The 22,440-nt window shown below is 37.6% G+C and overlaps 2 protein-coding genes across 2 annotated transcripts in view; one reads left to right on the plus strand and one right to left on the minus strand.

Moving 5' to 3' along the window:
* LOC127506258 (acid-sensing ion channel 1C) overlaps positions 1-22,440 on the plus strand; it is a 225,187-nt gene that overhangs the window by 183,552 nt on the left and 19,195 nt on the right. The gene's annotated exons all lie outside the window — the stretch shown is intronic.
* LOC127506253 (dynein axonemal heavy chain 5-like) overlaps positions 1-22,440 on the minus strand; it is a 37,866-nt gene that overhangs the window by 9,315 nt on the left and 6,111 nt on the right. Inside the window, exons 16-59 of the mRNA XM_051882543.1 lie at positions 21,868-22,075; positions 21,451-21,538; positions 20,950-21,070; positions 20,703-20,836; positions 19,848-19,940; positions 19,432-19,635; positions 18,418-18,498; positions 17,932-18,336; positions 17,644-17,762; positions 17,418-17,554; positions 16,979-17,141; positions 16,785-16,896; positions 16,558-16,686; positions 16,325-16,425; positions 16,144-16,242; positions 15,837-15,990; positions 14,698-14,964; positions 14,313-14,441; positions 13,873-14,088; positions 13,422-13,568; positions 12,558-12,730; positions 12,248-12,426; positions 11,896-12,083; positions 11,548-11,742; positions 10,577-10,711; positions 10,277-10,466; positions 9,925-10,142; positions 9,373-9,684; positions 8,915-9,004; positions 8,489-8,725; positions 8,133-8,300; positions 7,700-7,906; positions 7,186-7,515; positions 6,316-6,522; positions 5,890-6,132; positions 5,295-5,449; positions 4,224-4,888; positions 2,823-3,103; positions 2,480-2,695; positions 1,896-2,063; positions 1,505-1,609; positions 1,192-1,305; positions 512-688; positions 194-388 (exon numbers count right to left, since the gene is read on the minus strand). Coding sequence (XP_051738503.1) covers positions 194-388; positions 512-688; positions 1,192-1,305; positions 1,505-1,609; positions 1,896-2,063; positions 2,480-2,695; positions 2,823-3,103; positions 4,224-4,888; positions 5,295-5,449; positions 5,890-6,132; positions 6,316-6,522; positions 7,186-7,515; positions 7,700-7,906; positions 8,133-8,300; positions 8,489-8,725; positions 8,915-9,004; positions 9,373-9,684; positions 9,925-10,142; positions 10,277-10,466; positions 10,577-10,711; positions 11,548-11,742; positions 11,896-12,083; positions 12,248-12,426; positions 12,558-12,730; positions 13,422-13,568; positions 13,873-14,088; positions 14,313-14,441; positions 14,698-14,964; positions 15,837-15,990; positions 16,144-16,242; positions 16,325-16,425; positions 16,558-16,686; positions 16,785-16,896; positions 16,979-17,141; positions 17,418-17,554; positions 17,644-17,762; positions 17,932-18,336; positions 18,418-18,498; positions 19,432-19,635; positions 19,848-19,940; positions 20,703-20,836; positions 20,950-21,070; positions 21,451-21,538; positions 21,868-22,075 — 8,255 coding nt within the window. The remainder of the gene's footprint in view (positions 1-193; positions 389-511; positions 689-1,191; positions 1,306-1,504; positions 1,610-1,895; positions 2,064-2,479; positions 2,696-2,822; positions 3,104-4,223; positions 4,889-5,294; positions 5,450-5,889; positions 6,133-6,315; positions 6,523-7,185; positions 7,516-7,699; positions 7,907-8,132; positions 8,301-8,488; positions 8,726-8,914; positions 9,005-9,372; positions 9,685-9,924; positions 10,143-10,276; positions 10,467-10,576; positions 10,712-11,547; positions 11,743-11,895; positions 12,084-12,247; positions 12,427-12,557; positions 12,731-13,421; positions 13,569-13,872; positions 14,089-14,312; positions 14,442-14,697; positions 14,965-15,836; positions 15,991-16,143; positions 16,243-16,324; positions 16,426-16,557; positions 16,687-16,784; positions 16,897-16,978; positions 17,142-17,417; positions 17,555-17,643; positions 17,763-17,931; positions 18,337-18,417; positions 18,499-19,431; positions 19,636-19,847; positions 19,941-20,702; positions 20,837-20,949; positions 21,071-21,450; positions 21,539-21,867; positions 22,076-22,440) is intronic.

A 22,440-nucleotide genomic window follows, 5' to 3' on the forward strand; every position in this document is an offset into this window, starting at 1 on the left:
AACAGAGCTGATGTCTTTTTGGTTAATTGACTGGTAAAGCCCAAATCTACCACTTATGTTCAAAGTAGCTACACTGAATGATTTAATTGCACTGATTTACATAACTACATAATAACTATAGTAAAGATAATATGGTAATGCAACAAAAAGACATATTACAGAATTAAGATTAAAACTGGAATCAAATCAGTACCTGTAGGTTATTATTGTTTTCACGGTTCTTGATCCAGATCTTGCCTTGGCCCTGTGGGTCAATGAGCAGAGGATAACGAGAAGCCTTTGTTACGATGATGCCGTTCTGAATGGACAGGTCATCATTGGGGAGACCCTGCAGGTTCCATTCTCCTATAGTGGCATTATCCACCAGCATATTGATCAAATTCAGGTTCTGTGCGGGAAAACCATTTTATTCGATTAATAAACTAAAAACAATATCTCAAACAAGTTTGAAGCAATAACAGATTTTTGTTGTTGTTGTTGAACTGTTACACGAAAAAGACTCGGTTCATACCTCACTGTAAGGGATGTGGCGGATATTCATCTCTTTCTTCCACTGTTGCATGAGAAGGCTGCGATACTCCTGGTTGAATGGCCCAGAGTAGGACAGAAATCCAGTGGCCAGTAACACATCCCCCACCATATCTTTGATTTGCTTCTCGAACTGAGCACTGCTCTCTGTCCAGCGAATCTAAGACAAACGTAAGAACATGCACTTACACAGTTCTCCTATTAAGAGTGCCATTTTTAAGGTTTGCAGTCAAACATCTCTAGTGTAGCCAGGGCCTAAAACTAACTTTTTGCCACATCTGCCAGTGATATTATTTACCGACCATGTTTTTGCAAAAAACAACAAACACCAAAAATGTTGATACCAGTGAAAATTGAGTTCACTTTCGTATCTTCTTGCGCTTGAATATTTAAATTGGCAAGGCTTAAACTTTCATGAGGGTGCAGTACATGCTCATCAACTGTCCTGAGCATCATTCACGTTTGTTCACATTCACATTCTCACAACATTGCATTGTTAGAATTCATAAAAATGTTACCGGCCAACTGGCGATTGACACCGTTTCATATACTCGCCAACACTTGCATTTGGCGCTTAGCGAATGTTAATTTTAGGCCCTGAGTGTAGCTCTCATTTATTCTATTATAACTTAAAGACCTAAACCCTGCAACGAATTTTCAAACCTTTTCTCCACCAAGTCCATCTATAAGAGCCACGGCATTGGACATTTTCTTCTTGCATGCCTCAGCATCATCCAGCAGGTCTTGCTTCTCCTTCATGGCGGCGTCATACATTGCCTGTGTAAAAATTTACATACACATACAAGATTTTAAACCTCTGGAAATTCATATAAACTTAAATGTTTCACATTCATATAAACTTGCCCGTATCTGCAGAATGCACATTTGAGAACTGTTAATGTATTCGAGAGTCATGAAGATATAAAAAAACAGAACCAGTTTTTGGTTTCCAGCCGTAAAAATATATATATCACACCTGAGCCTCGTCCACCTCTTTCTGCTTTGAGTCCAGTTGTTCCTGAGCCTTTGCTAGTTCATCCTGTGCCACAGCTAAACGAGCCTCTTGAAGCTTTAAGTTAGCCTACGATACATATACAGGAAATGAATACATTCAGAAGCATTCAGTTCAGAAGCACAGGACAGTAGTCATTAATTCTGTTCTAAAAGCTAGAAACCTATGTATGTTCTGCTTAAAATCTTCTTTTCTGATCCATTTAAGAAAAGGTTTAGAATGAGATAAAAGTGAGTAGCACAACTGTTTTCAGCACTAATAATAATGAGAAATGTTTCTTCAGCTCCAAATCAGCATATTAGAATGATTTCTAAATGATCATGTGACACTGAAAGACTGTGGAATATGTTGTCACCTTTAGGGGCAGAACTTCCTTATTGATGCCAAAGAACTCCACCATTGCTTCAGTCCAGGAACAGAGCCCTGCTACACTACCACAGGTCCTCTTAGCTGTTTCTAGGTTATAGTCTTCCATTGAGATATATGGAGTAAGCAGTTCAACCATCTCCTCTGTAATAGTATCCTTTAAAGGATAACAAAAATGTCAAAGAAAGTGTGATGCTGTTGCACCGTGAAAACATATACTGGCACATTCTCAGAATTTCATTAGTAACCATGAAGCATTAATGACTTTAATGCATCTAATCACTTTGACCCAAAGGGAAGGGTCAAATAAGGTCAGATAGAAATTCATATGTTTAATCTTTGCTTTATTTCTGTCCTAGTGTTGATTCCACTGTGACTATGCTAACTATTTGACCTATACAGTAGGTTTTAGAGAGTTAAGATAGAAATCAAGTGATGTGTAGACACAGGTGTGTGCATCAGTTACTTTACAATAACATGACTCATCCAATAAGATTTCAGAGCCAGATCTATCATTTTAATAAACACCTAAAATGAAGATTTGTGTATCAGTATTACATCGTGTTGTCTGACCTTGTTAAAGTTCAGCAGCATGCTGAGGAATCCAGTATTGTTCATTAATTTAAGAGCTTCACTCCAAGTAGGTTTCACACAGGGTCTCTCGGGGTCCATGGTGACCGCATCCACCCGTCGTTGGAACAGCAGCAGTACACAGTCCATGATCCGCATGATCAGATGTGGAGGCTTTCCCAGTTTACGCACTGCCGCAATGTCAGCAGGCTTTATGGTCTAGAAACCACAAATGGTATAAAAGCTTTAAGTTGACTAAATTCATGTAAGATCTTCAAGTCAACATGAAAAACTGTTCACAAATTATTTAATTCAATCATGTTTTAGGGGCGCTCCGGACATCTACCTTTAGCGCACCCTCAGCTGCCGCTAATGCTGGTTTGGCCGCCTCAAGTTTGGACTCGGCCACCTTTTTTTCCTCTGCTATCTCATCCACAATTGCCTGGGCCTTATCTTTCACCTTCTGTACCTGAGACTTCACCTTTTCAGCAGCTTGTGCCTTGGTGGTGACCTCCAGCAGAACTTCACCTGCTTTCTGTTTAGCCACCTCCAATACCTTCTCCTTCTCTTTCAGCTCCACACGAAGCTCATTAACAGACTGCTCGGCCTCCATGAGGCGCTCGAGACCTGCAGATGAGATTAGTTTAGAATATAAACAGATGCTTTGCTGCTACATTGTAGATGGTTCTTTCCATAATTATGTTCATTTTCAAACAGCTTATGACCTTGTGATTCAGCCTTCTGTGATAAAAAAAAAAATAGTAAAATACTTTTGGTTTATTCCATGTTACACAAACTATCACCAAAATAATTCAAAACATTAAATTGTTTTCCTATATGAACAATTTTCATATATATGGGTCATTGACAAATGAAAAAGTCTTTTCAAAACTGATGTAATGCATATTTTTGAGTCATGGACAATGTGTTTAAACAAGTTTCAGTTGTTAAATAACATTTCAAAGTGTTTAAATGCATTTTTGACTGTTTTTTTTTTTTTTTAATGTCAGGCAGTACAACCAAATAGTTGTATGAATATACTGTAGTTGTACCACCTGACATGGAAAGTGTACCAATCCACCCATACTTGAAATTAGCCGTTTTTACCAGTATTTGAGAGAGATCTACAAACCTTTTCACCCTGCCACAAGGATCAGTTGGGGTCCTCTGGATGATGCATTATCATGTTTACTGTTATTACATTGTCAATTCATTATAAAAGAGCCATGTTTGCAGTTGTGCCAACCTGACATTTGAAAATATACAAATTGCTGGACCAAACTTTTTTTTTTTAAATGATCTCAACAGCTTTAAAACTACCGATATTTATAAAATTTGTTTACATGAAAGGTTTCAAACCTAAAATGTTACTGTAGTATTTAGTTTTTAATTTTTTATTATTATGACACCACTTTAAATAGTTTTCTTTGTATGTTCATTTGTTCGGAAAGTTGCACCTCCTAACATTTTGGGGGTTTAAGATTACAAAACATAAAAAGATATGTATTATTTAAATGAACTAAAAATGAATTCAAACTAAATAGGTTTTATAGAACAAAGTGATATATGTCATGAATTTATCAAATTATTTTAAAAGAAAATAATGCACTTGGACACAAAAATATGCACGTCATGTCATTGACCCATTTACCTCTCTAGACTAAACATTGACTGTGGTAATGCCTAAACCTCTGGAAAGATGGAAGGAATCTAAAATTTTGCATCTAAAACAGATGTAATTGCAAACCTGTGTTCATTCGCTCTGCAAGCATCCCAACATATTCAATTTTTTCTGAGTAAATCATCTGGTATCCCTTAATGAATGCCAAGTAGGATTTGGGAGTCACATAGGTTTGACGCCTGAAGCGCTGGAAGTACTCTGTGCAGATCTCAGCCACCATGTCTTGGAACATTCCCATTGTTTCTACCACGCTCTTCTTCACCTCGTCTGAACAACGCAGTGAATAGTTAGCGAGAAAGTGCTGAGCCACGGCTACTAAAGCATCGCGTGGCCACCGCTGGAACCAGTCAACAGTGCAGCCTGAGATGAGGCCAGGGAATTTCAGGGCACGGGAACGCAGTTTCTCGCCAACTGGTGAGAAGCAAAGAGCCACATGGAGGTTACTGCGCACCCTGGACAGGAAGTAGTTGTAGAGGTTGTCGATGGTGGGTGGGCAACGTGGGAGATCCTTCTTCATGACGGGAATAAGACTTTGGGTGATCTCATCTACCTCATCTCGAGGAAACAGGTTTGAGACTTCTCCAGATGCCAGAACGTTGTTCATGTACTCCAGAAAAGCTTCATCCTTGATGTCATTGTCTGTGAAGATGAAGGTCACGCCCTTCCCTTCCAAACCTGCAATTCTGTACAGGGCTTTCAGGTCCTCAATTAGATTACTCACATTGTATGTTCTGTAAGGGGAGAAATTATGTTAAATCTCGTCAAAGAAAATATGATCACATCTGATTTTGTGTTGACTCTAAACAATTAAAAATCCACCAAAGTAAATTTACACCTTTGATAGAAAGCATCAAGTACTGTATCCTAACTATAGGGCTTTTGTCTGTTTGTTCAACACTGACACTGCAAATATGCAAATAATAGCGTTAACCCAGGGTTTAGGAACAAACAGTGTGAAATACACCAGATTAACTGTTAACCCTTGGTAAAGTATGAGTAGTGAATAAAAATAACCAAGGATTCCGTTTACACTGGGTTTAGGAATGACTGTTTAACTATTTAAATTGTGAAAAGCCCTTATGTCAACAACATAAAAAATCAAACCATCAAATTTGAGAAGAATTATAATATTCTCACCTTGTCATTGTGATTTGAAAGCTCTGGTATCCAGCAATGAAGGATGAAAGTCGGGTGAGACTCTGTTTCCCAGAACCACCGACTCCAACCAGTAGAGCATTACCACGAGCTGTCCGTATTATCCGCGAGATTTTCATCAAATGGATCATGGCATCCTGTGAGAGTGTATAGAGGTTAATGCGAGGAATTAAAAATGTATACATCAATATGCTAATACATAAATATACTAATAGTCAGGAAATTAAAAAGTATCCTAATGAGTACCGTTAATGTATGTCAAACAAAAGACAACTGATAATCAAAATAAAGACTAACACAAACACATTCTAACAAAACGAGTTAAAAAGCAACTTAGCTTAGCCTGCATCAAGAGATGCTTTTATTATTATATAAACTTCAATATTTTTAAGTTATTTTTAAAAATATTGGATAGAAAGGACAGGAAACCATGGGGAGGGGAGAAAGTTGAACATGATCGACAAATGACCTCGAGTCGGGACTCAAACTCAGAATGCCAGGGGAGCAGCTGCTCCATATTTCAGAGCACTGTCCACTTTATGCAACAGGTTAACATCATCATTTTTGTTCCACTAACCTGAAAGAAGACCAGATCCATGGCTGCTCCTCTAACAGTTTCATTATACTGTTGTTGAAACACAGACAGGCGCTCTGATAGGGCCTTGAAAGAAGGAATGGGCTCATAGACCTTTGGTGTCTCAACCTCTGCATCTTCAGGTTCATCTCCTGTCATCTCTGGAGCGTCCCGCAGGAAGTCCACAAAGTACTCTTCCCATGGCCCCTGCTCCAAAAGACCAGGACCATGATCCTGTACAGAGATCTACAGAGCACAGAACAGTAGAGAAATCAGATGATATATAAATGTAAAGAAATACATATTAAATGCTTAAAATCTATGATTCTTTCACTAAAGCCCAATAAAACAAAATGTGTTTCAATATAAGTAAACATCATGTCCATGAGGTAATAGATCATGAAGCCTGTAAGGATTTAGTTGACACACCCTCTCCAAAATGCCATCGAAAATCTCTCTGTCCTTCTGATCAATGAAGCGGTCAGCGATGACACGTGAGCACTCATGGCGGAAAAGAGAAGCTAGCAGTTGAGGTGTCTTACACACTTCTGATCCCACAGTGAGAATGCCCTGCCATATCCTGCTCAGATCACGCAGGTTAAAAATGTAGTGAAACTTAGCGGGGGAAGGCAGCATCTGAAAACAATATAAACTTAAAATTATTATTTTATTAATATACACAACAACCGTTCAAAAGTTTGGGGTCGGTGAGATTTTTTTTTAGCATAAGACTCTTATGCTGTAGTAAAAATACAGTGAAAAAACTAATAATTTCCTTTAAAAAAAAATCTTAATGACCTCAAACTTTTTAACGTTAAAGTATATAAAATACATCGCATAGCTACCATAATATCATCATTTTCCCATAAATAATTTACAGGATAAGAATGTAATGTATTATTGTCTATAAAGTCCCAAAGATAATGTTGTTCGTATCGATCAACAGCAACAAAATCAAGTTTACAGCTTACATTAAAGCATACTGACCACAAGAGGGCACCATTCTCAAATAATTTGGACCACCTTGTGCTGCAGGCATGTTTGAAAAGGCTCAGAAAACTTAATGATTTCCTGAATTGAAACCAAATCAAATTTTGGAGGAGCCTACAACAGAGTCACACCCCTACATTTCATGTCTCTCTATTCCTTATACAAACTTCTAAGTCATAGGGCTGGAGCCTATCCCAGTTTCCTAGGCCAAAGGCAGGGAAAAGCACCCTGGACTAATTCACCTAACCTGCACCCACATTTCATGTCCTGTAAGTAATATCTCTTTTGATAAAATTACCAAAGCAGTACCTTAGCTTTGACCGCTTGCCACACTCTCCTGGTGGTGGGGACCAAGGCGGCAGCCAGAGAGCACACCTCTTCCGGGAAGCCTCTTTCTGAGCAAAAATAACCACTGGCCAGTGTGTGGAAGATTTTATCTATAGAGGAGTTGGATGGGAGAGTGCAGTTAAACACACAGAACTGGCGTTTTAGTCGCTGGGGGATATCATTGCGGCCACCTCCAGGGTGGATCATGGCAGCCACCAGCTGCAAGTCGACTATGCTGGTGAATTCCCCAGGCCGTTCCAGGCTGTAGAAACCTCCTTGCACCATCAGCTGACGAACAATTTCGTTAGTGATCTGGTGAACAAAAACACTTGAGGCTCAGTCAAGAAGAATAAGAAATAGGATGCTATAATAGTTTACTTAATAAAATGTTGGGCTTTTTTATTAGATGTATACATTATGCCATGATAAGATGGTAGCGTAATTCAGTGCACATTTTGCTGAGATTGCAGTTGAACTTCAGCATGTGACTCCTCACCTGATCACCCCATTCATTGATAACTGGCATGTTGATGTCGTCAATGAAGACGGTCATCTTCTTCCCTCCGGGAGGTCCGTAGGTTGTGCCCAAGCGTTTGTCTATGTAGCTTTCAATGGTCTGCTGAAACATGCCAGGCAGGGTGGCCGAGGAGAAGTTTAGGCTTTTGCTCAAATGTGTTTCTGGGTCATACTTGCCGGTGTAGCCCTGTGGGAAAGTTTGGATAGTGTGACTTTCAAAACTCAGATGCCTTGATTTCTAATGCACTTATTTGAAAGAGAAACCTTATGTAACATTATAAATGTCTTTACTGTCACCTTTGATCAATATAATGCATCCTTGCTTTTCAAAAGAAATTTCTTTCAAAAAATGAAATCTTACTACAGGCAATTGCTGCCAATACTAGCATGGATTAACTGAAACAGACACGCACCTTGATCATGACTGTCTTGGCTGTTCCCTGTTCACCGATGAGCAGAACAGCTTTGTCTTGCTTCATAATGGTTTGCATGAGAAAGTCTGTCCGTATATTGTCGACATTAGGTACGAGAATGGAGGCATAATCAGGAACTGTGTCTTTGGGGTAGTGATACTCTGGCACCTATTGATGACATTGCAGTTAAAATGAAAAGGTATGAAACACCATTCATCCTCTGAATGAAAAGATAAACAGGAGGTTTAGCAAAAAGGAAAATTAGGGAAGCTAATTCATTAACTTGTGGCATGTGACATGCTATAATTAAAGATCACTAATGGTTTTCAAACATTATACTTAATTAATGATCTTACCCTTGTAGACCAGAGATCCCACTCTCCAGTCGCACTGACCACAAACTCAAAGATGGTCTGGTCTCCCTCTGTGCGGGGCAGATCCAGCCTGGCATTATGCTTTTTAAGGAACACCTCCATCTTGGCTCGATCATCCAATTCCAGCAAAGCACCAACAGACCACATCACAGCAAATATGAAGAGACGGTTGATGTGAGCCTCTGTTAGATGCTTCTCTTCAACCTCTGGTAACAGGCCCTGTGTTAAATAAATCAGAACTATCTTTTATCTGAGTTTCAAGATTATAGATCACAATCATATTCTGCATACGTATATACTGTTAGTGTATATTAATGCAAAAAGCTACTCAAGCTTTACAGCCTCATTTGGCTTGTTCCTTTATTTCATAACACCTGAAAACAACTGTGTCTGTGCATCCCAGTTTACCTGTAATAAATCAATGGTCTGCTTGATGTACATGCATTCAAGCAGCTGCATTTTGGGGGAAACCGCAGTGGAGACAAAATTCATCAAATCCTGTGGAAAATGTAGATGTTAGCAGGGAAAAGTGTGTAAATTAATAATGCAATTAGTTTTAGATATCTCACAGTTTCATAGGATCAATAGTCACTGAGAGCTCTTGAAAATTATGTACAAAATTCTCTCTGACCTTTCCCTAGGCAATGTCAAAGAATCAATAGAACTTTTTATATTCATAAACCACCTAATGGCTTACAAGCTTTATGGTTACAAGCATTGTATTGATCTATTTTTTATATTGATGTTTTACACACTTTATATCACTAGATACCAACTAAATATTCTTGTTGTATCAGTTAAGCTGTACTCCAATAACCTATGTATCAGAGAGCATGTAAAATAATGCCCTCATGTCTAGCTGTCACCTGATAGATAGAGTTGAAGGAAGCCAGTAGCACTTCAGACTGTATTACTGGGATCTTTTGCAGCCAGGCCTGCAGTATGGGTTTCCAGTCTAGAACAGAGGAGCTCATGAAGACCATTCCGTTGCGGGACACAGTGGCAGGCGATGCATTGTCGATGTTGTGTGGCTCAAATACCACCTTGCAGTTGGGAGCCATTGGTATTCGGTCTCCATTTGCCAGGGTGAGGGTTTTGTTGTCGTCTAAGACGGAGTTGAGATTTTCGATCCAGATGGCATCGACTGGACCATCAAGAACAATCCATATGTGTTCTCCCTGTGAAATGTTTTACCATTTTGTAATTTAATTGGAAATCACAAGTGAAAGTCATGAGCACTGTGCAATCAAACTGCAATCAAATTTACTTAAATTTAATTAAATTGCTATTCAAAGTCATATTCATCAGTTGGGGTTGGACCCATAAAAATGTGAATAACGACAAACAAATTAAAGAAAATTGCTTACGCAAGCGTGTCATTCAATCATACAAGTTGCTTGTTGACACAATTCTCTCACCTTCTTGGCCTTTAAAGTTTTTCTCCACAGTGTGGAGAAGATACCATCTGTCCAGTCATTTGTTGCCACATCCAATGTGCCAAACATCTGGGAGGCAGTGATGGCCTTGGGATTCATCCTCATTTCTTTGTGTGGACTTCCACAATCTGTCATGGCTTTCATTAGAGTGTGGATACATGTGGTCTTTCCTGTTCCACTGGGGCCAAGGGTCATCATACCTATGCACAGAGAAGAAATAGATGGTTGAGTGCAAGGACAATTTGTTGACATTGTCTTCTTTAGCAAAATGTGCATGCCTACATGTATGATCATTCTTATAACTTTAATAGAAGTAAAATGGATAAAGACTAACCATGTCTCACTCTCTGAGTCTCATATAGTTGCACAAGTTTGAGAATCCAGGGTGGGTGTGCAATCAGTCCGGCTTCTTCAGCTTGTTTAGTGATAGCACTTTCCAGATCAGGATAACCGGCTTTATCCAGCATGATGCCCGGAAACAAGTCATTTATCAGACTCATGAATAGGGGCTCATCTTCATCCACCTGTATGGAGGAATAGGCAGGAATAGAGTAATTTGCTGAGAACATCTGACACATTTATCCTATTACTTCAAGGTGTTATTTCCAATTAAATTTGGATCAATCATAGTCACCAGTTTGGAGAGGTTCATGTCACGCAGAACTCTCATGACCACCGTCTTCTCTGGCTCATTTGGGTTGGATCGCTTCACAGCACCCAGAGTTCTTAAAACAGACAAGATGTTCCTCAAGCCAAAGTCATAATGGACCTGTTGAGTAATAAAAAATATGAAAAATATCAGCAAGACCCATGTCATGAACAAAGAAAACATTTAATGTATTTATTATTTATTTATTGAAATTTTAACAGCGTATCAGGCTACATTCATGGAAAACTCAAGAGTAATAAATTCTAAATAATCATAATAACAATACTTTAATGAATTGTATATAATAATTTAACAATATTAGCTTTACTAACAAACAAAAATAAATAAATAAAAATAACAACAATAATAGATAAATAAAAAATTCAATTTGATATTTGATAAAAAAAAAAAAAAAATCAGATATATTCCCAAGAGAAACTTTTTAAAAATGTTCATTGATATATTTTCTGAATATAAATGTTGCCTAATATCATTTATGTAAGATTTTTAATGTTAAAATACATTCTCTTAACCCAGTTTATTGACCTTTGACTACTATTACTATGTCATTCATGGGTTTATCTCCCCCAGAAGTGTAAACATTGAGCCCCCCAGGCACCATCTAAACATTGAGAGCAGTCTGCTGAGGTCTGTCAATCTTTTTCCAGCTCAACCAATAATGTTTACTTTAATGTGTCCCATGTAAACAGCCTTAGTTGTGGCATGTCATGTAAAAAATGAGTCACCATCTTTATTAGTAGCTTTCCATGCCCCTTTTTTTTTTTTTTTTTTTTTTAAATATTTCTAAACAAATTGATGAAGTTTATAACATGAACACTGTCATTTCCCTGTTTATTTCTGTGAAGTTGCTTTGAAACAATCTGTACTGTAATAAGTGCTATATAAATGAATGTGACTTGCCACTAGATTTTGTTTTAATAATGTATTGTGGATACCTGCTTAGACAGCTGTTCCTCACACAGTTTGTACAGGGTGTAAAACTTGCGGCTGAGGACTTGATTTTCACGAAAACCTGCACTGGCAAGTTTAACTCTCATGATGATGGCTCGGTCAGGCACCATCATGGCCACTGTGCGGAACTGAATTTTCAAATTCTCAGGCAGCTCCTGACGACCAGCATAACCTGGGTTCTGTGATGAAAATTACAAATTAATGGAGGGGAAAAATATTGAAGAAAGAGTATGAATGAAAATTCAATATTGTACATGAAATACATGTTTCCCTTTGATGACTGCAAATGAATTACATGAAGTACCAAGGTGGGCTAAAATTTGTCACTTTACCATAGTAAGAAAGATGCCAAACTCTTTATCCATATCCACCACATCTCCATCTGTGAATATGAACTGAAGTTTTTTGTTCTTTTTGCACTGCAGGACGATGTAGATTTGTTGAGCAGCTACTGAGAGCACAGGCAGCTCAATGCGGTTGAACTCATCAAAACAGCCCCACGCACCAGACTGGGCTAATCCTGTTTGACAAACATTATAAACATGAAGAGCCAACGGAAAAGGTCACACACTTTAAATATGTATATACTAATCTGATTAAGGGTCAAACAGGTGCTCTGTTAAGATTATTTTAGAGATGGAAGAGAAGAAAGCAGTTTGAGAAGTTAGTTCAGGTGCACTCAACCTTTATAGATGCGGCCCAGTCCGCGGAAGTCCATCTGGTCGGAGCAATTAAAGACAACCACATATTTTCCTAGGCAGCGGCCCATGTCTTTGGTGGTTTCAGTTTTTCCTGTGCCAGCAGGGCCTGCAGGGGCCCCTCCCATACTCATTCCTAAAGCCTGGGCCAATGTGATATAACATCTGTGAGGAACAAACCAAAATAAACAAGTGGTAAATACACTGAAGACAATGGGTGGTATTCATTATGAGCCATTTTTGCTAACACTGTCTTAATTTCTAGAATCTGGCCTCTTCAGTGTATCTACACTCGCCTGTCGGTGAGAGGTGTAATGACCAGACGATCAGTGCAGCCCAGATACTCATTACAGTAATCAAACTCCACGTCCGTGATTTGGATAATGCATCTGTCGGTGTCTTCTATGAAGTAGAAGCGGGACTGTTTCTGCCATTCAAAATCTAAAGGTGACCGGATGTTCATTCGTACCTTCAGAGGGAGATACAAAGGCAATGTGAAGTTTAGACTTGAAAAAAAAAAAATCAATCTTGTAAAAGGTTGATATGTGAACTTGATGAACTTGATATGTAAATACGATTGTGAACTTGGAGAAATACGCACTACCGTTCAAAAGTTTGGGGTCAGTATGTTTTTTTTGTGTTTGTTTTTTTGTAAATGTATTGAATTGAGCAAATGTGATAGTTACCAAAGATTTCAGTAACACTTTATATTTAATTTGTCAACATTAGTTAATGCGTTAACTAACACGAATTAACAATGAGCAATACATTTGTTACAGTATTAATCTTTGTAAATGTTAGTTGATAAAAAAATATAGCTGTTCATTGTTTGTTCATCTTAGTTCACAGTGAATTAACTAATGTTAAGAACTCAGCTTTTTGATTTGAATAATGTATTAGTAAATGTTGAAATTAACATTAACTAAGAATAATAAATGCTCTAGAAGTACTGTTCATTCTTAGTTCACGTTAACTAAAGTAGTTAACAAATGCTAACTTATTAAACCTTATTGTAAAGTGTTACCAAGATTTCTATATCAAATAAATGCTGTTCTTTTGAGCTTTCTATTCATCAAAAAATCCTGAAACACAATATATCAAGATTTCCACAAAAATTGTAAGCAGCACAACTGTTTTCAAAAAACCCAAAAATCAATCACCAGGTCATCAAAAATGTCCTTCTGGTGAACATGTATGGTGATAAGCGTCTCATATTTGGTTCTGTCCATCTTGGTCAGATCATGAGTAGTCATATCAATCAGTTCGTTCAAAAGATCCAGGAATTTCTGGTTAGTAGTCTGCATTATCTGTTAAAAAAAGACAAAATAATCAACAAATATGGGAAACATCTTACATAACAATGTAAAAACAGACTGTAACAGAAAAAAAACAGAACATTTATATAGAACTGATTTATGGGGAAGAAAAGAAAGAAAGTGGTCCATTAATAAAACACAACCTCCTGATTTTAATTATGGCATGAAACCAGTGCTTGAAGTGGGAAAAAAAGTGCCAGTACTCCCAAGGTTTGAAATTGCGTTCCATCAGGTGGCCTGTACCATCCCACTTCAAGCACTGCATGAAAACCCAAAGTAAGGACAAAGTTTGAACCTTCTTATCAGACTTGCTATGGCGGAGAGCCTCCTCAGCATCTCTGGTCCAGATGAACTGTATGCCAAGCAGTCCAACCTGAGCAGGGAACATCGACTGGAACTCCACCAGTTTAAAGCCCTGGTCACCAATAGCCATGTGGGCCTGTCGTATAATGTTGTGAATGGTCTCCTTGACTCCTTCCAGTAAGAGACCCAGCCAGGCTTCTACATTACCCTGTAGTGTGAGATCAGTAACTATCTTCATTATCAGTGGATCATTATAAGTCTATGGATTTTTCCCCCCAGTTTTATCATTCATCAGGCAAAAACCATAAACCCAAATAGCTTACGGTTATAGCACGCCTCTCTTCAACAAGCCACATAGTTTGAAGTATCATTTTAATGCAAGGATTATGCTATTTAATGTATTTAAAGGTCAGAATCTCAGAAATATTGTACCTGGGCATTGATTGGTTTACTCAGATCCACTGTTTCCCCTTCCTGTGACTGAAAACTAAGTATCTGGTCATAGTTTTTCTCATGAAACACAACTCTGTTCACATTATCAAATAGGTTCAACAGGTGAGCCTGAAAGGCATGAAGAGACAAAAAAAAAGAGGTTGTTTCTGTTCAAATAAAGTGAATAATAAAACACAATTGGTTCATTTATTACCTGCTGTATTTTAATAAAGTTTGATGATAAAAATAAATCCTATATGGTATTTGAACATCTCATATAACATTTCATATTTACTAAATGCTGCTAATGGTAACCACAATGATGTGAGAACTGTTGTGTGGCTCTGTGACATAATGCTAAAATCCCAAAGTTAGATAAACACACCTGTATGGTATGTGAGTCAGATGCCTGACCCAGTATCTCCAGCAACACAGGGTCAGAGACGAAAAAGAACCGAGGGAAGACGAGGCGTTTCTTTTCCAGGTATCCACTCAGAGATTTCTGACACATTTCCAGCTGTTCCAAAAGGTGTGGCAGCAGCTGTTGCAGTGTCTCGTCCCCAACACAGCACTGAACCACACCAGGAATCTCGTGTGCTCGCTGCATTATCTTCTGCCATGCTTTATCGATGATTTGGAAGCGTTTAGCCTCCTGCAGAGAGTACATTGTAAAAAAAGGTTAAATATAAAATTAGTTTAATATAATTAAAGCACTCTTGTGTACTTTACATGAGGAGTGGTATTTGTGCAATGTATGTGAGTGAGTATTAGGCCAGTATTTAAGTGTTTAAGCCAGACGCTCCTCTAGGTGTAGGCGCCTGAGAGCACTTCGGCAGTGCAGCGTTTTTTTTGTTTGTTTGTTTTTTTTAAGTTGAGATGTTTTGGTTACTATGATCCAGAATATCTGTGGAAGTGTTACAAGTATCTGATTTTGCAGATAGTTAGTTTCTGAATATAAAAATGTCGACATAATGTCAAGTACTTGCTCTGGCCTTTGTTTTAAATTATTTTTTTTTCCGTTGTTGTGCTTGTTGTTGTTGTACAAGCAGAATGTGACAGTTAGTCGGTGCGGTTTTTGTGATAATGATAATTATCTGATAATTTAATCACCCCCATATTATCCAAGATGTTTATGTCTTTCTTTCTTCAGTCGAAAAGAAATTAAGATTTTTGAGAAAAACATTCCAGGATGTTTCCAATAAAGTGGACTTAAACAGCTACCAACAGGTTGAAGGTCTTTGAAGCTGCACTGAAACTGCAATTTGGACCTTCAACCCGTTGGTCCCCAGTGAAGTCCACTATATGGAGAAAAATCCAGGAATGTTTTCCTTGATGTTTTCTTTTCGACTGAAGAAAGAAAGACATGAACATCTTGGATGACATGGGGGTGAGTAAATTATCAGGAAATTCTGAAGTGAACTAATCCTTTAAGAGAGGAATTTACCTTAGAAGGTGGCTGCCTATGTAGACAATTGGCAACTCACAAGGTACAAAAAAAGGTTTATGTATTTGGAGTCAAGCTACCTGTGGCAGTTGTTTGGCAATGTCTCCACCCACAAACACAGCCTCCAGGTACAGCCACAGGTTCTGGACTGTCATCCACTTCTCAATCACCTCTGAACTGTTTGACAACTTCTGCACCCACTCCTGGATGGAGGGCTTAAACGGAGCATTATATCTGAAACAAGAATTTAGCCAAATTTACATTCAACTGTAATGAAATACAATATTAAATTTACATTACATTACATATATTTGGAAATCAAAGAATCATATCTAAATGATTTGGGAAAAAAAGTAAAATATTGTATAACTGTATTCAGCAAAATACCTATTGCTCATTAAAGACCCAAGCACCATAAGACTGTCCTCCATTAACGCCACCTTCTCTGAAGTGTCTGATCCCTTTAGCAGCAGCTCTCCGCGATTCCTGAAAGGGTTATTTACCTTTTGTAAAAATTGATTTTATAACAAATTAATGAATTTAATCACAAATAAATTCTTTCTCCAACCTGAATGATGCAAACATGAACTGATGTTTGCTCCATTCTGTCACAACATCTTTGAGTTTGGCCTCAATGTCTCGCTCCTTGACTGCGCTGATACACACATCCTGGTACCCAGAAGTTTTTATAAGATACTGACAGCCTTGTGTTTTTTATGCAATCAGTCTGGTTCCAAGTATTAAGGATATGTTTAATAGTATTGCACATACATGTAATGGAATATTTTGCCCATACAATACCTCAATATCTTCTTTGGCCTTTAGCAGTGGTGCTTCCATGACATTTCGAAGGCTAAAATTCACAGCTTCCACTTCAAACTTGTGGCCGGTAATATCAGTCAAGCGCTGCCAATGTCGGGGCATCATTGCCTAGTCATGAATGTGTATGTTAATACAATATTTACATGTTTGTTTGCTGTGTATAAATGCAATATGATGTCAATGTACAGATGCTTGCTTAACGTCACCTTATTTGCCATCATGTAGAGCAGAGGACAAGTTTCATTGAAGTCATCAATGGTTTTTTTCAGGTCATTAAAAGCTTGCCACTCTTTCAGGGCCGTGGGTAGCTTACGGATCCTTGAAATGAATTACAAAATAAGCTCTCAAATTTAGTTCATACCATATTTGTTAAAGTTTAAATAGTGAGAATCATAAAAACCTATTCTGAAAGTCCAGCAGTTCGCTATTTATCTTTTCTATATCGAGGTCGGTCCATAAGATGTCGTAATATCCAGTAACGCTGTCAATGACAGAATTGTAGAGGCTGTACAGCTTGGACAAAAGGTTGAGCTCTCGTTTGATTCTGTGAAGATCAGGATATTCTGAAAGAAGAAAAAAACAGAGAATAAAAAGACGGAAAAAAAAGAGAAAAGAGTCCTAACAACTAATATATACTCAAATAGAAAACAGTTATTTTAAATTGTAATAATATTTCACAATATTACTATTTTTATTTTATTTCTGATCAAATAAATGCAGCCTTGGTGAGCATCAGGGACTTCTTTTAAAAACATAACAAATCTTTAAAAGCATGGTGTCTACCATAATCTTTCTGAACCTAAACTCATATTATCAAGGAAAAAAAACAAAACAAGTACCTCTAACAGGGAGGCCAAACAGTTCTTCGCCACTGGAAAAGGTGACATATTTCCTCCACAGTTCGTCAAACTTGGCCTGATAAACTTGCAACCTGTCACTGGCTTCACGTGGAGCCAAACCTGCTACCCCAGGACCACTGAACACACAGAGGATTTAGACACTGTAATCACTGATAGAGGTACATAAGGGATTATATGAAGACAATATGCAAATTAACTCAGTTACCTGTTGTCATAGTCAGCATAGAAATCTTGCACAGATTTCTGATAGATCTCAACTCCAGCTACAAGCTCAGCCTTCATGTGAGGCTGAATTTCCAAGAGCTTATCATTCGTTTCTTTCACCTTTAAAAATAAAAAATATCAACGTACATGTACAAGCAAATGCTTACAAAACGAAAACCCAAGAAGACGAGGTAAAGATTATTCTCTACTTCCTAGTAAGTAGAAAAAGAAAATATACTGCTATTTATTTAAAGATTATTTCATGGGGTCTCAAAAACAATTTCCTCACCATCACATTAAGTTCCTTCCAAGCGTACACCACCCCATCAATCTTTTCCGCATTTCCATCACTGTAGTACAGCTTATAGCGATTCAGCAGGGCAAACGACTCCTCCACCGGACCTATGAGTGTGTCTATCTTTATCTCCGCTTCGTGTACCTCCTTCAGGGCAGCCATAGTTTCCCTCACATCATCCAGGTCAGAGATGGGCCTTTGCAGCTGCCTCCTCTTCCCATCCACAAAAGAGCTAATCTCGGTCATGCTCGCAGAGGCCTTCTGGTTTAGAGCCGCCCCGAATGCGCATTTCCAGGTGCGACACTCTTCAATGAGGGACACTTTGAGGGAGTCAGTTTCATAGAGGATGGGGCTCACAGTATATGTGGAAGGTAGCTTTTCAATCTGGGTCTCAAATTCCTGATCAAATATATGTAGTGGAAGTTAGGATCACTTTCAGCTGTCTTCAAACTATAAAAGACTTATTTAACCATTACGTACAGAGTACTGAGACAGTTGGGCACTGAATTCTGCCAAAGATGGGTTGGTCTCCAAAAATGCTTTCACCTGTTCTGCTACGTCCTGGATTGGAGAAATGTCACAAATTTCAATATCCTGATGCTAAACAATTGCCACGTACACATTGCAGATAAATTCACTTCACCTGTTCAGTACACAAAAAGTTCAGTCAATGACAACCGCATTTACAAAAATTCTACGCAGTGTGTAGGGAACCGATCCGAACATCTAGGATTAGTTCACTCCAGAATTAAAATTTCCTGATAATTTATACACATGCAACGATAATTTATGGGATTCCTGTATTGAAACTTTACAGTGTGTATGTGGCTAATGTGTATTACTATTTACCTGTCAAAAACATGCCTGGATCACTCCTACATATATATATATATATATATATATATATATATATATATATATATGTGTGTGTGTGTGTGTGTGTGTTTAAGACCTTTTGCTTTGTGACATTATTTTCATAACAATCACAGTCTAATAATAAGATTTTAATTGCAAAGTGTTCATGCATCATGGTTGTATTTATTGTGCTTCTTTGACTTGATTTTGACGGATTTTAATAAAAACTGATAAAAAACATTAAAATACTGTAATGACATCTCAATGAAAATGTAATGAGAAAAACTCATTAAACATTCATATGCATTACAGTAATGATAATTTAGTTATCCTCATGGTCCTGGAGTTTAAAACAGGCTTCTTTTTTTCATTCAAAAATCACCTTTTCTTTTAAGGGTGAAATATGACACAGACATACTCTAGACAGGTTTTGCAGTTCACAAATGTGGCATGTTTTATACATTTTAGGACTATACTGAATATAACAGGGATAAATTAGCAAAGTGAACCTTCAGGAAAATTAGGGGGTACAACAAATCACTCAAATCACCAAACCATCGTTTAGATGCAGTTTGTTCTTATCAAGTGTTTTAAATGGACTGGACTGATTTCAATATAACGTTTTTTTTTTCTAAGTACCTGGGTCCACAGAGCTGAAAATTGAGACAACCTTTTAAGGACATCCCCAGCATCTACTCTGAGGGAGGACACCACAGGGACAAGCTGGGCCAGAGCCTTGTTCACATCCTTGTGTTCTATCACCTGTCTGTCCAGAGACCTCAGCATGAGTGGTTTAGTCACCAGAGCATCGTCTCCATTCTCCCGCGCTGCTTGCTGCTCTGCCTGTGGAGTCACAAGACTTCTAGTCAACTAAACTCTGATAAAGTTTATAAGACATCTGTGGCATGCTATTGATTACCAAATGCTAATTTTGTGAGTAAAATCAAGCAAAAATCACTTGCACTTTCCATGGACAATGGAAGTCTATGAGGCAATGTACAGTATTGATAAGCTTAACTTGTTTTAAACCGGGATCATTCCTTTAATCCTGTTACCTGCCATTGTTCTTCTTGGATATAGTAAAATTTCCAGAGTGGAATATCCTTTGCCATTGAAAGCACCGTGTTCACTACTTTATTGAGAATGCCCTGCAAAACAAGGACAAGTGAGCGTTTAAGAATTGTAAAGACAAACTAAAGTCTTATGTATATATGAATGTACATATGTATATATGAATTTATACACATTAAGATGTCAATTTCTGCTGGTTTATGAAAAGCCACTAACTAAGATTGTCAATCAAATCACATCTTATTATTCTATGTTTGTGTTTTATGTATATATACTGTACACACTCCCGTTCAAAAGTTTGGGGTAAGTACAATTTTTTTTTAATGTTTTTTAAATTATTCTCATATGCTCATTAAGGCTGCATTTTTTTTTAACAAAAAATACAGTAATAACTGTTATATTGTGAAATATTATTACATTTAAAAAAAAAAAAGTTTTCTACTCTAAAATATTTTAAAATGTAATTTATTTCTGTGATATCAAAGCTGAATTTTCATTATCACATTCTTCTGTGTCACATGACCCCTAATTTGGGGCTCAAGAAGCATTTCTTATTATTACAAATGATGAAAACAGTTGTGCTGCTTCATATTTTTGTTGAAACTGATAAATTTTTTTCAGGATTCTTTGATGAATAGAAAGCATTTATTTGGAGCAGAAATGTAAAACTTCAATGTCTTTACCATCACCTTTAATCAATGTAATGCATCCTTGCTGAAGAAAAGATAAATAAATAAATAAAACTAAATAAAAATCTTACTGTCCCCAAATTTTTGAATAGATGTGTAACTATACTTTATATTTTGAAATTATGCTCCATGCTGTTTTCACATCAGTACCTGTATTTGCTCTAAACTTGGTCTGACAACGATGTTGGGAAAGGTCAGCTCAACTGAAGCCCTTAAAAGAGGTAACCGACGGGTGGATCTCACAGCAAGCCGACGTCGCAGAGCATCCAGAGAGCGTTGGGTAGCTTTCAAATGAAGAACACAAAAACATTAATGAGTGACTCTTACAGATACATTAAAATAAGGGTCTCCATTTTGAGATGAAACTCTGATGCATGATTGCATAATGTATGTATACCTTTGACCAGAGCATCTGTGTTCTTCTGACAAAAATGTCCGATCATGATGTAGAAAGCGCATGGCAGACATTGTAGACAACGTGTCCTCTGCTTGGCATCAGGATGCAGACATTGGTAGTTCTGAATATACATGTGAAGATTTTATCACAAAACTACTTATGTGTAGTGTAAGAGTTTATAATAGTAATATTGCACATTATAAAGGCCAATTCACACTGCAACCACAGAAGCAGACCAATGCAGATTACAGCACATCACTTCTAAGTCATTCTAATTCCGATTCAGCAAGTTCAATAGCTGAAAACAAGCTTCAACAGATGCCTGACAGGGGTAACACACTGATTTGACAAAACCCGACAAAGTGTCTATTGCCATCTGTCGGTGCGATGTGAATTGACCTTAATGAGCAACAAGTTGTCTAATCGAATGCTAAAGTATTTCAGAATTACACACAATAATAAACTCCCAAAGGGAGTTGATAATTGATATATTTACAGCACCTCCAAGTTGACTCTTTCTGAAGGTTTCAGCAGTCTATTCAGTTCCTCAACTATCGCCAAAACATCGCCCTCCACCTGCTGGCTTGCACTTGAATGAAAACAAAGGAATCCTCAAATAATTTCAGATCACATTTAACTATGAACCTTATCCAATTTAATTTGACATGCATGAAAGCAAGGCTTTGAGGAATATAAATATGTTCTCTTAAAGGTCTTTTATAGTTTTATGCCTATCTAGCTATACGTAAACATTGAAAATTCACCTTTTGAACAAAATATGAGTGAAAAAAAGACAATCTTGGACCTTAAGACATAGGAACTTTCTGAACGGTCTGCATTTGTAGCCCTCGCAGCTTTGATTTCTCGTCTGTTTTAACCATATATTCTGAGAAAACTGATTTTAAAAGTGTCACTCACATCTTCAGCACTTCTCTCTCAGTGCTGACGGTGGTCTCTGCATCGGCGAGGAATGTCTCAAGTGTAACTGGCTCGTAATTGGGCAGTGTCAGCAGATAAGTGAAAGACATGGATGTTAAGGCCCTATTAACTCGACAATGCAGAATATCCATAGCAACCTTCGCTACTTGTTCCAGATTTTGCAGTGCCTTGTACACACAGCCTATGACTGAGAAACATTGAGAAAAGACTTAATACATACATAAGATAATAAGACTTAATAAGTTAGGATTAGACATTGAATAGAATTAACCTCATAATATTTCTAAAAAGCGACCCCAAAATTCTGTTTTATACAGTGTATACTGCATAGTGCATGATTCTTCGTTCGGCACATACACACTGCAGGTTAATACGCTCTGGGTCAATGAGTCCTAATCTCATTCTATATACACAAAGTTTGGTTATTAAAGGGATAGTTCACCCAAAAATGAAAATTATCCCATGATTTACTCACCCTCAAGCCATCTTAGGTGTATATGACTTTCTTCTTTCAGACGAACACAATCAAAGGTATACTGAAAAATATCCTGG

The sequence above is a fragment of the Ctenopharyngodon idella genome, chromosome 23 (genome assembly GCF_019924925.1).
Source record: "Ctenopharyngodon idella isolate HZGC_01 chromosome 23, HZGC01, whole genome shotgun sequence".
Taxonomy (NCBI): domain Eukaryota; kingdom Metazoa; phylum Chordata; class Actinopteri; order Cypriniformes; family Xenocyprididae; genus Ctenopharyngodon; species Ctenopharyngodon idella.